This window comes from Aquila chrysaetos, chromosome 2 (assembly GCF_900496995.4).
Source record: "Aquila chrysaetos chrysaetos chromosome 2, bAquChr1.4, whole genome shotgun sequence".
Classification (NCBI taxonomy): Eukaryota; Metazoa; Chordata; class Aves; order Accipitriformes; family Accipitridae; genus Aquila; species Aquila chrysaetos.
This window is the reverse complement of record NC_044005.1, coordinates 29,679,004-29,696,828: the sequence shown is the minus strand read 5'-3', so window position 1 is coordinate 29,696,828 and position 17,825 is coordinate 29,679,004. Positions and strand designations below refer to the sequence as shown.

Sequence of the window (17,825 nt, the reverse complement as noted above, 5' to 3'; positions counted from 1 at the left end):
CTGCGGGTACGTGGCCGAGGGTGGAGCGTTTCACCAACAGCAGATCAGATTTGTTTGATTACTTAAAAAATAAAATCAAGTTTAAACGTGGACCCAGCCACATGTTGTCACCGAAGCTCAGGCAAGTGGATGCTGCTGGGAGCGGGGGGAGGCAGGAGGAAGCTGGGCTTTGCTCCCAGCACCACTCGTGGCCTAGTAAATCACAGTTTTACCAGATACTGGAGATGAACCTTTTAAAGACATAAAAGTACAACATTCGTGAATGAGAACCATTATTTTAATAGTCAGCGGCTTACAGCAGTTAAAAATACAAAACTTTGCCCAAGTGTACACACATACATTGACACTTTTTAGGGATGGTGCTACTTCAGCATCCCTATTAGGAAACAGATGTGAAACAAGGTGATGGCTTTCCTTATCCATCTTCATAATTCTTTTGATCTGCAGCACAAGTCATTTTACCTTTTGCATTGGACTTAATCCAACATCTTCAAACCTGAGTGCCCCAAAACGGGAAACTTTCTTATTGGTGGTAACTGGAGATTCTCCAAGAGGGGTTGTTCTACAGGCCTGATCCTGGACATACGTACAATGGAGCACTTAAAGGCAAAGTTTTAACAGAGCGCTGTTTAAGGAAGCACCAAATTAAGGGGAGTAGGTTGCTGATGAAGGGCAGGAGAAAGAAGACATCACTTGGTCCGATGGTAGCAGGCTGAGAAATCTCAGAATATCCCCTTACAGCAAGATGGGTAAAGCACAAGGAGCACCTCTGCAGAACTAGCCCAAGAAGTCACTGCTGTGAAGATCAAGGCGGCAGTTTAACAGCGCAGGGGAGAGATCTCCTGGAGTTACAGCAGGCGAGCCAAATGCTGTGCAGAAAACTACCTGCAGTCATCTGGACACTGGCAATTTTTTTTAGAGTGAGAAGGCTTTTGCAGGCTAGAAATAGTCCTTGGTAGCCTCAAGAAGTGTTAGCTGGAATTGTTGCAATCAGTTATGATGGTGATCCACACTAGGCAACGTGACCACTGTTAGATATTACTTATTTGAATACAAGCAGATAAAGTTTAGAAGATACAAGATTGTTGCAGGGTAAGGGTTAATTCAGCGGTTACATCAATGATTCAAAAATCGTAAACCACATGTGTAATCTCCTAAATCCTAAAGTACTAGATTACCAGTCCAGCAGCAAGATGATGTTGGGCAGGACTCTAGTGTGATCTAGTGTCCCTAGAGATTTGCTCCCTGCGGACATCCGTAGCAGAATCTCCACTTCTGGACTGTGATAGTTTCGGAGATGGCTTGGTTGTGGGGCAGCAAGTTGGGCTGTTCAGGGTCCGACCAGCTCTGCCTCCGAATAATTATACATGTAAGTTCAGGCTGATTTTCGGCTGCTGCTTGCTGGTCTCTAATGCACATATTTGCTAAGATTATGCTAAGGTCATCTCCCTTTACTGCTAATACTAACATTTATGTGCTGTCTCCTACAATACTTAAAATTTCACCCTCCACACAAGAGCCATCCAACACTGGGCGTAGGGGTGTTGGCCCCAGCCCAAACCGTTCACAAAAAAGGGTGCTGGCTCACATCTGTCACACGGTCTGCCAGACCAAAGCAACTCAAGCTTTCCAGCATCATTAAAGGTGTTCAGAAGTTAAACTTCCAGCAGGTGACTCTGACACTGGATATGCCAGTCAAGGTGATCACCTGCCTCCTAATACAGGTGAAGGGACCTGGCACAACAACTTCGCTACACTGGTGCTGCCAGCTGACACCTAAGCACGAACAGCCAGTATCAGCTTGACTGCAACCACCACACAAGGCTACATCCAGCATTTGAACAGGCCTTCTCCTTCTGACCTCATCCTGCTTGGGTAGGAAGGACAGCTTCCACCAACAGCAGCCACTGTAGGGATTTGTCTTCTGCATCTTTGGCAGTCTGTGGTGGCCAGGGGGTGAGCAAGTTGTCATTGAGGAAACGTTGAGATTTCCTGTAAGAAAGAGTCCTTTGGGTTGGAGCCCAATTCCTCCAAAGGAACTGGCCCCATGGTTATGAGAGTCACATACAAAAAGCATCAGAAGAAATTGCCTAAGGGTGGTTACTCAGTAATTCCTAGGCCTGACATGAATGAAAGGGTCAGAATTTGCACAGCAGGAAAAACAGCTGGTGTAGCAGTCTCTGGCTACCTGCCAGGGCTAAGATATGTTGGAGTTATCAGGAAGGGAAAGACTTTCATTATTGGATCTTGTCAAAACGCTGCTTGGAGGACAGACACTGGATTTGGCACTCAAAGAAGCCTACTGCCTGTCTTCCTGAGGAGTCTGGTACAGCCTGATTAGTCAGGGCCTCCGAATCCGAGATGAAGCCGTTGACCCTATCCCATTTCTGCACCTTTGTGAAACTTTGGCTTGGAGCTCCCTGCAGATACTGCACATCCCTTACCCTGGTGGTAACAGCACACAGGACAGCTGATCATGGTAAGATGTGGGTTTGTTTCGGGGGGAAAGGTGGACAAGGAGCATGAATATCTCAGCCCCTAAGACAAGGAGGGAGATAGGAAGCAATTCCCCTTTTTCCAAAGGGGTATGCATGGGGAGAAAAAAACAGCCATAAAAAGTCATCTTAACGTAACTCAGAAAAAGCATAGCTGAAGTTTGAAAAAACTGCAATGAAAGTACCAACTCGGGCAGCTACCGCCAGGAATAGAGGGCTTGGCTCATGCCCTGTGAGCACCAGTAGAGCCAAAGACAGTCAGATCTGCACTGCACATGCAGCATATGTGAATATTTTAAGTACAGCTGCTCAAAGGAGAAGCGGGCACTTTTTTGTGTTTCACCTCCAGCGTGTCTAAGAAAGGCCTTAGCCTTGCAAACTTAATGACAATTGATAACTTAGCTCATAGCAGAAGCATACGAACACCACTGTCACAAGCAGAGATCTGGGTTAAACTGTTCCCGCCTGCTCTACCCAAACTCAAAATGATAGTTGTGTTGCTGAGGGAAAGCTCTTGAAGGAAATAACCTTGGAGAAAGAACGATAGGAATGGACAGCTGGGAGTAGGTTGGGGACAGTAAAAATTTAAATTGCATCTGCCACAGATGGACTTGTTCAGTTCACTTGTGCCCCCCCCCCCCCCCAAAAGTATTCACATTTAAGTCAATGGGGACTATTCATGTGAACAAGAACTTGCACAACTGTTTGTACAACCTGCTAGTCAGGATGTTCACATCCTCTTGGGAGTAGACAGATGCAGGGATATCACGTACAACCTACACCCTGCAAAGAAGTCTGCTGCTGCTCACATTCCTTATGGAATTTAGCATTCTGTGGTGGGAACAAGAAGTGTGTCTTTGATCTGGACAGGAGAGATGTCAGCTCTGAACAAGGAAAAGCTTGCATAGGAACTCTGAAGTATTAACAGACATTTCTAACAATATCTCCCACTGTTCTCATTCTTTTTTTTTTTTTTTTTTTTTTTTTTTTTAAAATCAAACACTTCAATCTGATCACTCTCCTATCTATTACCACCTGTTCCTTAGGCTCAAGAGAATGCCCATTCTTGCCACCTCTAAGGCAAGGTAAGCACTACAGCAGCAAAGAAAACCCACAAGTACATAGCAAGTAATTGTTCAGGTCTGTACCATATACAGGTCTGAATGCTACAACATAAGCTAGCACAAACACGGGGAGAAAAGTTGCTGCAGCAGCAAGCCGCATGTTTCAGTTTCTCCTGCCCTCTTCACCCCTACCCCCAAACTTCTGCCCCATGCTGTCTTCTCAGAGTATTGCATACATCCGGGTGGGCAAAACTGATTTTAAAAAGGTTTTAAAGCTATTGACTCAAACTGAGTTTAATACATTTAAATTAATAAATACTGAAGGTAAAACTATCGAGGATAGTAAAGGGGGTTTAAAGAAGTTGCTGGTCAGCTAAACAAAGCTATGAGGTTTGACACTGTTAGAATAAAGATCCTAATTAAAGAATAATACAACTTACACACATACTTCTTATGTTACTCCCTACATACTGATGAACATTTGCATCACTCAGAGACCACGTACTACACTGGCTGCAGCTGCCAAAAATGCTGGTTGGGGTACTCGCATTGAAACCAAATTCTGCTGTGTTCTCTCCAGCAACTTGTCCTAGCAAGTTTATGGGGAAGATGGTGTAGCAGTACAACTCAAAAGGAAGTGCCAGAAACTCAAAATACTTTGAAAAATGTGTCATTTTATTTGTACACTTCCAAAGTTGTACGTAGAAACTTATAGTACAGTCCTGTAAATTTACTCATTGCTAGAAGAACTGCCAGGGACATGGGAAGGTATTTATTGATTGATCATCAAGTTAGAGGGGAATAAACAAAACAAAAAAAAAGGGGGAGGGGGGAGAAATTAAAAAAGTTATGGAACTCTTTTTTTTTGTTTTGTTTTTAATCCCCAAGTACAAATTTTATAAATACAAAACAAATTCACAAATTACTTTGAATGCTAAATAAATATCTACTTAATAAACTCAGACTGAATACCTTCAGCCAGCACTGGTACAGTACTTAAAAGATATGCAGTTGTACTCATTCATGTGTAGTGTTGAGAAGATACGCTCAAACAAGTTTAAACATACACACAGTTTCTTCAACTGTGCTACAGCAGAAGATTTTATCTGAGTTGATAAAGCCCTCAATACCACAGCTCCTACAAAATCTAGAGGATGAAACAAGGTCATTTGGTGCAGGAAAAAACAAGGTACTTCTGGAAGATATTTGGACACATGAATGTATTAAAAATGTACAAAACCTCTGTAAACCAGTACTGTATCCAGTACATCTATCAAAATTATTAGACACTGAATAAAACTGTAGCAAAGGTAATCTTTCCTACGTTCTCCTGAGTGCTTAATATTACATTGAGAATATAGTGCAGGCCACACTTCAAGGTGGTTAAACAGTTGTTATTGCTTTATACAGGTATGACGACTGCGTGATTTAACATTTCATTTTAATGAACATAACAGATTCCCTCAAAAAAATCCTTTGAAAGGCAGAGGTTAGATTCGTGACTTCTTTGCCGCGGGAGCAGCATGGTCCACATTACCAGATGTGATCGGAAGTCCAAGCTTTTGAGCCTGAATGTGGAAGAAAGCTTGAAGTCTAGTTCCAGCTTTTGCTTCACTTGTGTTACGAGGGTTGTATTCAAAGCAGTTCGAAAACATCAGCTCAATGTCTTCAATGAATTCCGCTAGTAAATAAAATGTAAAAAAATTAGTGTCTCAAGTCATCAGACAGCAGTATGATAAAGCAGTATGACACCACTGAATTAGTACAGTGATCCTACAGAGTTGCAACACAAACATGTCTTTACAGACATGTCAAGTTTCTATCATTATATTAGTGAAGTGCCATGTAAACATTCTTAAATTTCTCTGATTATCAATAAAGGAAATACAAATCAAGCAGTAACAATACTACCTTTTCTAAATATTTCATCAGTGTCACTCACTGACACCAAAGGCTTGAGAAATTACCAGCAGTTTCTCAGCTGCTCATTTCTTATCTATCTGTACATCATGTATTTTGGCGGTAAAAGAACTATGTTCAACAAATCTTATTTAAAAAAATATTAGTAAATGCTCTTTTAAAAAAAAACCCACAAAACAGAACACTACAAAACCCCACACCAAACACAATTTCAGCTTTCTAATCCTCTGACAAAGCTCTATTTTAGGACAAGATTTTAAAGAGAGAGAACAGGGTTCATTACCTCTTTCAAAAAAGAATACTTACATGCTAACTTATATTCACATTTATTCACTTTTTCACGGATTATATTTAAGGCAATAGGTTTTTTGATGATATCATAGTAGTCTGGTACCTTAAAGAAGAAAAAAAAAGATTCATAAGCAAACAAATGGAAGCTTAAAATTCTACCTATGTAAAAAATTAAGCAAATCATGCATTAGCAGAAAGCATTTTGGTTTTGTTTTTAAATAAAACTGAGAAGTCCCAAGTAACCACCTCCATTTCCTGAACTGAATATTAGTTTTCAGGTACTGCTTCTCCATTTTTTATAGCAGACCACAACAAACATTAGCCAGCAATTCAATGAATAAATCTAATCCTAAATATCCTGTAAGAAAATTGCATGAGCAGATAAGCATTATGGTGTTCCAGCTATTCCCATCTGTCAAGCACAAAAATTATTTCCAAGATCTTAAAACTTTTCATTTTCCTGTAACATATTACAATATTAAAAGAACCTTAATCATGAGTAATGACCATTTTTACTCCACCACTATTCACTGTCTTGCAGTCTTGCATGAGAAATGAAATCCTGAGATTCCATTTAGTTGTTTTTAAGAGAAGGTAGTGAACCTTTCTAGTTTCAGGACACAGTGTGCAAGTACCAGAGATAAACAGCCACAGTGTTTATGTGATAAAAGTAAGGGGAGGAAAAGGATTGCCTAACCCTTAAGGGCACTGATCATTCGGATCACAAATTTTGAATTCAAGGTAAGCACCAAGCTTAGGGTGACTCTGTCTCACTCACAAAGTGGGGCGGGGGGGGCGAAAGAAAAAGATATTTGATCGAAATTTGACCCCCCCCCCCCTTTTTTTTTTAAAAAACAACAAACCCACATGCACCATTATGTATGTTTTAAAACCAAGTTCTTGGTTATGGCCTGTTACTATATCAAGTGCAACCTGGAAATGAACCTAGAGAAAGAATTAGTAGAGATACAGAATTAGATTGACACACTTTTAATTCCTTTTCCATTAGGAGTGCTGTTTACATAAGTACTAAAAAGAAAGGTAATTTTCTCTTTCTGGCTTGCTATGCACTGATCATTCAATGTATTCTTTACATTGTCTTAAAGGCAGCAAAAAGTTTAAACCAAAATTTCTATCACAATGAAGAAAATATGGGTCACTCGGGTATGGATTTTTCTTTCCTAAGTATACAGAGACTATCCCTTAGTGATTGACTCAGGCAAACTGGAATGCACTGAATTCTAGCAGATTCTTTTCAGGATCAAAATTAAGTTGTATTCTCCATCCCTCCTAAAGAAGCTTCCTTGCATTCACCTGATTATTGCACTTTCCAGTGTAATTTCTGTACTCTAGTAGGCAGAGCTAGTCTCCGTTTCATTCAAAATTCCTCTCCTCTTCTGCGCTTTCATCTTTCATTCACATTTGTACATAATTCTTTCTGTCCAGATACATTAATCCTTCCAGCTATCTGTCACTGAATTCAGAGTTTCAAGTCTTCATTTAACAGCTATCACCGTTAACTTTAATAGAGCACTTAAACACCAAGCTCTAATTCCTGCAAGAATGCCTGTGCAGAGTTGCTCCAGAGGGCTTGGAGAGGACAGGCACTTTGTTAGGGTACGATAGTTCAGCAGTGCCTTACAACTGACAAGCCAGTGCAGCCTGCAGAAAAGCAGACGTGCTCTGGGAACTTTTATTGTAATATAAACCTCTAAAGCAGCGCTTACTTTGGGTACCTACTTTACCATCAAGTATTTTAAAATCTAAACAAGAGGGAAATTAAATTAAGAACTAAGGTAAGAAATCATCTTTTTACTGCATTACAGTTAACATCAGAGTGAAGCTGTTCCTACCTTGTTATTTTATTGCAGGTCTATTCTCAAAACACCTTTGCATAAATTGAAGATTAATTCAACTAATTAATTAATAACCATAAGCTTACCTTTAGCAGTCCTGTGCTCTATTTGGTTTTGTTTTGGTTTGGTTTTGTTTGTTTGTTTGTTTGTTTTCTCAAATCAAAGCATTTCACATTATTAAATGCCTGATGGCAAGCATGGTTAAAATTTTCCCAATAACATGTCAATTGGAAAAGTTTTTTCTGGCATCAAATAGTTGAGCTAAAACGCGAGAGTTCTTCTGAATCCCATTGCTTAGCTGTCTTCCCGTTTGGGCAGTTCTATAAAATCTCAAGTTTTACTGGCAGCAAACAGGATTCTCAATCATTATCATTCCCTCTACAGTTCTATGGGTTACCTGGATTTTGGAAACCAGTTTCATGAAAGGCCAGCTGTCGTCATGTCGTACCAGTTCCACTACAAGTTGTTCAAAAGCTGAGAGTTCATGGACTCCCCCTTGACGTCCTGAACTTCTCCTGTTCAATGAGGTTTGAGGAGATGATTCTGAAAAAAACAAACAACAAAACAAAACACCCCCCCACCAGATAAAAATAAAAACCTGACAAGTAAAATAAAAAAAATAATAAAAAAGTGAAACACCATTATTCTTAGGTACTAAAACTGTTGTTTCAGGGCACAACTCATGTAGTTTGGCTTCAGGTATTAACTATACTACAGCCTTGTTATTAACCACTAACTGTCTCTCTTGCTGTACAAAATGCAAAGTACCAGGACTTAGCTGGGTTCCTCCTCCATTCTCCTTCATCGCATTAATTTTGGAAAAGATTTTTTCAATTTTAAAACAATTTGTTAAACACTTAAAGAAAAGCCCTATTAGAGAAAAACAGAATAAGCCGCTTGCTCATAACTTTTACTTCCACAAAACCTCTATTCAGAGTGGTTTTATCTGCTTTCAAGAGTAGTCAGCAGGGTGGTTAGAGGATAAGCCCAGAAACTCCCAATGGTGAAGGGCAGAAATGTTACAGAATACAAGGCTGCCACACTGGAGTGCAAGCTGTTTTACACTCTTCAGTCTCACAATGGGTCCTTTTTGTTTTTAAAAGGTTATTGTAGCTTTCCAAGTATTTCCCTCCCATCAAACACTTGGTATTAGCTTAACAAGCAAGGACACTGTTAGCCCTATACCAGATAGACAACATTTTAATTCTTGTAGCAGTTTCTTGTTGTAAGTGTATATTCCCAATTTCACTACCTTGCCTACATCTGTGTTCTTCACTGTTTTAACTCTTTAATAAAACAAGACCATAAAAGCTATAAGTAAACATTTGCATTTGCATGGGTTAAGGCATAAATATCACTTTCACATTTTCTATCCACTTAATAGCAATTGCTCCATATTGTGTGCAATTATAAAATGTCAAATAGATATGAGAAATCTCCTTGGCAAATTAAGTATTTGTTCTTTAGATGACCGAAATTTTTTTTATGGTTCGCTTCTGTCACTGCAAAAGAAGGGAACTGTCTTGTTGGAAGTGGTAAAAATGCCTTCAACCACCACTTCTAGTCTCCTTGCTCTACCACGCAAATATTATAGCACAGAACAGAATATTGTTTTCATTCTGGACAAACACATTTCTCTAACCTGTGGATTGTCGTTTCCTGCCTCTTCTCTTGGGTTCATTAACAGGAAGAGAAAGCTTTGAAGAGGAAACTGGGTACTTCCTAAGTCGTTCGTTCGAGTCTGCGGTATCAACAATTCTAAATCCAAGAGAATTGGAGGGGCTATTTTCCAGTGTGTTATCAGCACTCTTTCTTCCTCTTCGTCTTCTTCGAGGACCGAGTAATTCCACAAATACATCTGCTTCTAACGAACTTTGGCTCTGACGAGTGGTCCGGCTATTAAGTCTTAAAGAAGGCTTTGTCACTGATGGAGGGGCCGATTTTACCTTTCTTAAACCCCTTCTGGTAACTTTAGATGAAGATTCAGTTTGCTTAGGTGTGTTTTGCTGACTCCGAGAAGCGTATCTTGCCTGACGCTGGCTGTTCTGACTTGAGAACGGATTGTTGAGTTTGGCTGCTCTCATTTTTAATGGAAACTTGACCTGGGGTCTTCCTTGCTTTGATGGGCTACAAAAAGTGAACAATTATGTTTATTCATCCTAAAATTCCGTTCCTTTCTTTTCCTCTCAGTCTTCTAATTCAGCATTTAAAAAACCCAGCATTCAAGGTTGGACTGGTAAGCAGCTTGCTTTCAAGCCGATGCAGTCATCCAATTACCATTATCTTAAATACTGTTCGGAAGTCTCTTAATTAAATATTATGTGGAGGACATGCTTTAAAGAAATGCTTAGAATTCTGATCATCCTTGCAGCTTGTGCAATACGAATGCATTAACTGGAGCACCAGCTATCAATTTCTTAAAATCACTTACTTCTCACAGCAACTGTTAACTACTAGGATTTTTGAACAATATTATCAGCTACATAAACTGCACTAAGTATAAAAGTTATGCTCTAGTCAGGGTTTATAGCTAATACTCGAGAAGGAAGATCCCAGAGATAAATTTACTTCTCAAGGAGATGCAAGTTCTCTCCAACTATTGAATCCCAACTGTCAGAGCTGCAAATAATCTTGCTTCAGTCAATTCAAAAGACTGTACCAAAAAGAAGAAAAATACTCTGAGATCAGGAAAGTTTCCTTCAACTTTTATGCTCCTGGCATGTGTATCAAATTCATCACTTCACTGAAATTATCACATTGGATTACTGAGTTGTTTGGGGTCTTTTTTGTTTGGTTGGTTTTGGTGGGAGGGTTTCTTGGTGGTTTGTTGTAGGGGTTTTTTTTGGGGGGAGGGGTGGTTTTTATTGTTTGAAACTCTCTCCACCTTATATTCAAATGGTAGGTGTACAGAACTGCAACTCTGATGGCCGTCTCTCACCCATACATCCAAGGCTAGAATTTTCATCCTGAAAAGTGAGTCTAAGTCCAGTGGACCTAACTTTTGTTAATATTAAACCCAACAGTAAGCACCAAATTCATAACAAACTGCCTTTTTTTTTAAATAAACATCTTTTTCAGACTGGATTTTCAAGATATGTGCTTATGTGAAGAATTACTCCACCTAATAATTAAGATGATATTGCAGCAGGAAACCACTTTAACAGGTGTCTATTTACCTTATCTCTTCTTCCTCTTGAGATTCATCCTCCTCATCTTGCTCTTCTTCGTAATGCTCTTCCTCACTTTGTCCCATTTCATCATAGTTTGCCTCTTCTTCCCCTTCTCCTAGTCGTTCAGTAGTCTCTTCATCACTTTCCACAGAAGGTCTCTGTCTGGAGGAGAGGCGTCTAGAGCGCTGTTTTGGTCGGCACTCTGGACAAAACCAGTCTCCTTCAGGAATGACCTAGAAACAGAAGAGAAGAGGAAAAAAAAAAAAAAAAAAGCACTAGTTATATGCAATTAAGTCATAAGAACTACTCAAGTTTTGTGTGAAAAGGAAGGACTTCTTTTTCCTCAGATACCTTCAGCTTGGGCCTGATACAGTAAGTATGATAGCCTCGATCACAGCCATCACACAGCACCATGCTTTCTGCATCACCTTTCTTTCGACACACTTTACAGCGAGCATTGAGGATGGACTTTGACCAGATGACACTTCGATCCAATGTAGACAGATGAAGGAAGACTTGGGACAAGCTGGTAGAAGAAAGAAGTGACTCTCTCCAGCGATCCAAAACTGTTTTATAGGACCGTCCACCATCACTGGCATCTTCCATTGAAGAAGAAGGGGATAAAAAAAAAAGAAAAAAAAAAAGGCAGAATGATCAAACTTCTTTTTCAAGCATCCAGGTTATTCTAGATATGCGGTAAGGCTCTGACTTTCAAACAGATAGCAGTAGTAAACTGGGATAATATTATAACCTTTGTCTTATCTCTTCAATAGTTGAATATTTCCTCCTTAGTTTCCAAGCTGCGGAAGCCATAAGATTTTACTCTTCAATACCAACTCAACTTAGAAGTTGCACATATATAGGACATGAGTAAGACATAAAAGTCTTACTCGGATGTCAACCTGGAAACCTAACAATTTGATTCAATTTATAAAGTATCAATGAAGATTAGTTAAGATAGAAAAAAAAAAAAAAGCCCCAACCCCACACACACTACCAATTTGCTTTTCCTTGTATGTACACTTTGAAATCCCAAAATATTTACATTTAAAGAAAGTACGTGGCATTAAACAGAGACTTCAATGGTAAAAAACAGCTTAAAGGGCTCTTCTCACCTGCACTTGCCCCAGTATAGTCTAGCAGACAATCTTTCAGCCCTCTCCCCACACCTCCATGCCTTTATTCCTGCCCTGCACTCTGCCTTCACAAGAACAAGCACATCTATGTGGTTAACCAGACTGGGTGACTGGTCTGGTTGAAATATAACTGTTCTCCTGATATTTTTATAAGCAATGTAACACACATGAATTTGTGTGTGGTACACTCCTAGTGGAAAACCAAATAAGACCTAGGATCCTAATTAAGTTAGAAATAAGGGAGGGGGGCAGGGTTGGGAAATTATATTGTATTTTCAAACAGGTTTGGTTTGCAATCCAGGCCACTGAAGTGGCCACACAAATACACATGCAGAATAGTGAGGGGGGCGGTACCGAACAGGACTGAACAGCTGGGAATTACAGAAGCAAATGGGCTGTTTGAGGAGCTAGAGAAACAAGAAGGTATAAATGACAGCCTGCACTGCTGCTGCTGAGCAGAAAGGGAATTTCTTTATGAATGTTGAAAGCTATTTCTTGCATTTTAAAACCAGAAGGTTTAAGGGGAGGAAGAGACAATGTAGCACTATTTTGATTATAGAAACGTCCACAGATTTCCCTTTTAAAAGTGACAGTCCAGTTATTACTGTGTGATCTCTAGCTGATTAATGATGCACTCTGGTATAAAATGCCACCTTGCCTGCCGCACTAGTCACAGTGGGCATAGGAATGGCCTACGATCCACCTGTCTGCCAAATGACATCTCCTCAGGAATAAGAAGAGAAAATATCTAATAACAAATAAAATGAAAGAACAAAAATGAGACTAATTGCTCTCCTGGCAAGGCCTTTCTGCCTTCTCATCAACTGGCTGCCAGGATTTGCCTAATCTTGCATACATTTGCATTAGCAGCAAGCAGCAGAAGAGAAGTGATGGGAGAAGGCAGAGGATAAACAGGCAACACAGCTTCATAAATAAAATAGAGCCACTCCCAAACAGCAAATACAAATCTGTATTTCCTAAAATTTCCTATTACTCCATCCTTAGGTTTCCTGTCTCAAGCTCAGTCTTACTAAGGATAGTGGACAAGGTCCTTTTCACAGCACTACAGTATATCTCAGTGTATTTTTTTTTAAATTCAGTAAGAAGAAAATTAAAACCGCTTGCCAGACACTAGACTCTAACATGAGACCCACTTCAGTTCTGCTGCGGATTTCTACTATAACTCCAGCAAAGACACTTTATCTTAAGCGTATATATAGTTTGGCAAGCATTTCTTTTGCTGACAATGGCAGCTTGAGCATTATTTTTTTGGGGGGGTGGTTATTTTTAGCTTGGATTGGCTCACCAATATAGTTCATCACACAACACAACAAATATTTGCACTGCAAAACTGCAGTTGCAATATAGACATAGAAATTACTGACCATGACCTGCTTCAGCATGTCCTGCTGCTGAAAGGAACATGCCAAACGACCCCTGCTGTTTCAGATCCTAATTTGTAAAATAAGAATAACACTTTTTTCTTCCATCCATCATCTTTCTCATTTATATTGTTAACTTGGAGGCAGAAACGGCCTCTTCCTTTGTGTCTGAGCAGCTCTACGTCGCGCAGTGGGATACCCCTCTGTCAGCTAAGCCCTCCAAGCCTTGCTACAATGCAAATGAAGTTGCTTGACAGATCTATGCACTCATCTATCAATAGCTAATTGAGTTCAGGGAAGAGTTTTCCATTTTAGTATTTCTAGAAAGGATATGCAGTTGCACAATGCTGTGAAGTTTCAAAAAAACCAAAAAAACCCAAAAACCAGAAAAACCCCAAAACAACAAACAGGGACATTAAAAGGAAGGGGAAGGAGTATTATGTGAACATGCAAATTTCTGTCTCAAAGTGCTAAAAAGAAAATACAGTTCTTTATCTGTGGTTGCAGAAAACTTAATTTTTTTTTTTTTTTTTTTTTTTTTTAATCTTTGAGCTGTATTTGTTTTACTACCCATGTTTAAACCTTTGGCTTCAATACCACAATTCCTTCAATGTAAGGAACTGGCTACAAAATTATTAAAGTAAAAAAAAAAAAAACAAACAAACAAACCACCAAACCCTTGGTAAAATATTCAATACTTTCTAATTCTTAGCAATACAAGTAACATTTAAAATTTACCATCTCTCTGACTAGTCTTGTCTTCCACTCTCTTCCTCTTTTTATCCCCCCAGTGGTTCCTTTTATCATCTTCTGTATTACCTAACATTAAATTCATAAAGTTATTTCAAATACCTTTTTGAAGCGTGGCGGTTTATTTTTTAATTAATTTTTATAATCCATACTTGTGTAGTCTAAAAATGTAACTAGAACAGTAGTTCCCAACATGTGCACGTGTCAAAAAGTAGGCAGGGAAGGGTAACAGAATAATGTGCGTGGAGGAATTGCACATCCCAGGATTTACTTTGACTCCAAACAGAAGGCTTAAACTGAAAGCTCTTAAACCTACTCTCCCTTACCTTTCTGTCCATCTCCAGTACAAATGGCTACAGGAGCAGCTTACTGACCACAGGTTTCTCTCTAAGCAAACAACTTGTCTGGTGTATGCTACCATGAACCTCCTAACATCTCAAAAATACAGCCAGTTTATGAGCACAGTCCTCAAGGACCAAGACAACTAGCTCATCTGTCCATGTGAAATGACATACTTAAAATATTTTTGTGCAGCAGTGTTCTTGAGTATTAAAATGATGAAATTACTCTCCCAGGAAGTAAGAACCATAGAAAGCCTCATCTGCTCCAAATGCAAGGCATCTCCTTTCACTGCCTTCTCTGAAGAGTAAACAAAAACTCTTCATCATAAAAAAACCCCACTTCCACCTTTGCTGCCTCTGCCCATGAAACTCCGCAGGGAAGTAATGAAAGCATAAGAACAAAGCATGCGTATATACTAGTCCTATCCCAGTTCACTGCTGGAAGATGTCTGATACTATTATGAGGAGGACAACTATAAATAGAAAAGGAAACAACTTTGGGAGTAGAAGAAACAAAAATAATCAAAATCTAGAAAGAAAGGAATGGAATAAAGACAAGAAAAAAGGAGCAAAAAAGCTGAGGTTTTTTTGTCCCAAAAGAATTTCATGGCACAAGTTAAAAAGGAGGTAAATGTTCCCAGTATCAGTCACAAAGGTGCTCCCATGAATTAGAATCCAACCTTTCGTATGGAAATCTGAAGGATGCTTAATGACTGGAGTCCTGCACTAGTGCAGAAGGCAGGTTTTTTTCGTGGCTGCCTCAGTGAACTCCAGGGCAACCAAATCACTTCTTCATTTTATACCTCAATTTTCACATCTATGTAATAGGAATGATGAGAGCTACTTCTCCAATACAAAGTATTTTGAAATGTAAGGAAAAGTAATTTATACCAAAGCAGCAGCAAAATCCGCAATAAAAACTGCTTGCATTTCTTCCCCTTCAAACATTTTTTTTTTAAATCTGAGATGTAGCACTTCAGAGTTTCCATCAAAGAGCTATTTAAAAAAAAAAAAAAAAAAGGCTATTTTACATTTTAACTCAGAATTTTTGCAGGAAAAGCATGTATGGCAAGCTGCACCCCCCTTTTTGTGATTCTCCCCAAACACTACCTTGGGCTGGACTGAAGGAAGAAAAACTACATTTTCATAGCTAATGTGTAATGAACAGATTTGTAAAGCACAATTCATAATTAAGAAATTTATACAATTCAAGTCAAGTTACATTTAATCACCGGACAACAGATTAGCAGCCATCCTAGCAGCTCTGCAAGGCAGAGGGTGCTGTTTCTGGGGTTTCTAGATCCCTTTTGCACTGCCATCTTCTGTGTCAGTCTTTTCTTGCTCTTCCACTTGAATATTTGGTATGCACCTCAACTCTAAACTTATCAGAATCACCAGCAAGGCTCTTGGCAGCCTGATAGAGCCTCAGAACAAAAACGGAGCAGAGAGGAACAGCTGGTCCTTTTATTGCTATGCTGGGTCCCTTTGTCTGCTCTGCACCCTGGAGGCCACCGGGATAAACTTGCCAGTGACTGCAGTGATTTCACTGTGCTGTCTTTAGTACTAGAAGCTGTAAATAGAGTGAAAACTAAAAATTGTTAAGTATGGCTCCATTCCCTAATAGGAACAGAGCACAGCGAAGGGGGAGCAGAGCGGGAAAAGAAACACTGCAGTGAAGGCAACAACTGAAATAATGACAAAGACAAAGCACGTTCAGTTTGGTTTAAAGCAGAAATGCAGGGGCACTCTTTTTACCAAAAGCGTTCCCACGTACTGCTACCAAAACAGAACTCCTAGCGCTTGCTTGACTTCCAATCTTTTTACTTCAGTGGTAATTAAATCAGCCTAAAAAGTTGGGTTTGTCAAATTTAACATTAGAAACAGATATGCAGGCATTTTGTCTAGGGCACAGCTCCATTAAATAGTTGGAACAACTATAAAAAAACCCTCCTGTTAGAAAAAGTGTTCAGACACAGTGATCTATATAAGAACCAGCAAAAAAACCAAAAAAAACCCACAAACCAAAACCCAGTGGTTGCAAACTAAAAGCTAATTTCTATCTTCAGAGTACTGTTGGCCACTTTGCAGAGGGGTCAATGAAAGAGGGCATCAGAGTTCTGAGCACAAGGCAGTCCCTGAGCAAGAAGCAGTATCCACTTTTTATTAAAAGGTTTAGTAACACTCCTAACAACTCCTTGTCAAGCTAAGTAGAGAACTTTTCTTTGCCTGTTATACATACACAAGTTGCAAACTAAAAAAAAGAACTTGCTGTGGTAGCATGCAAAGACACTGTTTCCAATTGGGGAGCTTAACCTGAATATAAGATTATGCAAATTTTACACTCGTGTTTTTTAAAACGTCTGAAACACTAAAGAGAGATATCTAGAAAGGGCCGCATCCAGAACTGCTACTTGACCTCTGAAGTGCCTAACTTTGCCGGGTGCCTCTCAAACACACAGGTTTCCTTGACACTTTGCAATTGCGCTTTCTCGTCACGTCCAGAAGTTCCCAAGTCAGAGCACCTTTCATATAACTAACTGCCTAGCAGTCAGAAAATCATCAGCTAATAGGTGTGTGTTTTAAGCTTTCTTTACTACAGAGCCACTCAAAGCTGCGGCTCCTCCAAGGGCTCTCTAGTGACAAAACTAAAATATTGCCTTCATTCAGCCTCATCTCCTGCTAAAAGCAGCCCATTACGCAACTGAAAACAGGAGACACTTGGCACCAAAGGTAAAGCAAGGAAGACGGAACTTGATACTGTTGGTTAGTGGTTACGGCAGTAAGCCAGAGCAGAGGAGACCTGGGACCCTTCCTGCTCCCTCAGCTATGTAGGTTATTCTATACATTACAGTAATCTTACAGCAGTACCATTCTTCAGAGCAGAAGAGATGCACATACACAGTATGGTAAACCAACATATGAGATTTAAGACATGCAAATCACATAAGATTGCTTTCCCTATATACTTTCTCTGTCACACAGTATAAAGCATCCAAAGGAAAACAGGATTCCCAAATTAAAAACAAGCAAGAAACCCCACTAAAAGGTCAGGCAAAAACATGAACCATCATTAGATTATGGCAGAGTTGGGACCACTGAAAAAAAGACGTAGGAGGATTGCTAAAAAACTTTCTCTCAAATACTTCAGGGACAGTTTTCTTCTTTTAGTCTTTTTCCTCTAACTCAGGATGCCCAATCTATGACCATAACCTGCTAATAGCCATGTTCTTCCTCTTAAGGGCACACTGTGGTAAACTTACAGCTGTCAGTGAGATGCTGTTGCCAAAATACTCTCAGAGACAGTTTGGAAATGGAGGCGTATACTGCACAATGTATTTACAACCTGCACATGCAGAGTAAATATGACAAACGGTAGATGTAGTGTCAATTAACTGTCCCATGCACATGTTGTAAATCTAG

At 39.6% G+C, this 17,825-nt stretch overlaps 1 protein-coding gene across 5 annotated transcripts in view; it reads right to left on the bottom strand.

Moving 5' to 3' along the window:
* Positions 1-4,213: 4,213 nt before the first annotated feature.
* Positions 4,214-17,825, bottom strand: part of BAZ1A (bromodomain adjacent to zinc finger domain 1A) — a 66,758-nt gene continuing 53,146 nt past the window's right edge. For 3 of the 5 annotated variants that reach the window (XM_030040488.2, XM_041128882.1, XM_030040480.1), the window contains 7 exons: positions 14,053-14,133; positions 11,148-11,395; positions 10,803-11,029; positions 9,269-9,753; positions 8,024-8,169; positions 5,786-5,873; positions 4,214-5,240 (listed from right to left, as the gene is read on the bottom strand). In XM_030040488.2, the coding sequence (XP_029896348.1) occupies positions 5,050-5,240; positions 5,786-5,873; positions 8,024-8,169; positions 9,269-9,753; positions 10,803-11,029; positions 11,148-11,395; positions 14,053-14,133 (1,466 nt within the window). In that variant the 3' untranslated portion in view covers positions 4,214-5,049. The remainder of the gene's footprint in view (positions 5,241-5,785; positions 5,874-8,023; positions 8,170-9,268; positions 9,754-10,802; positions 11,030-11,147; positions 11,396-14,052; positions 14,134-17,825) is intronic. The other 2 variants (XM_030040469.1, XM_030040497.1) reach the window with 1 other exon arrangement.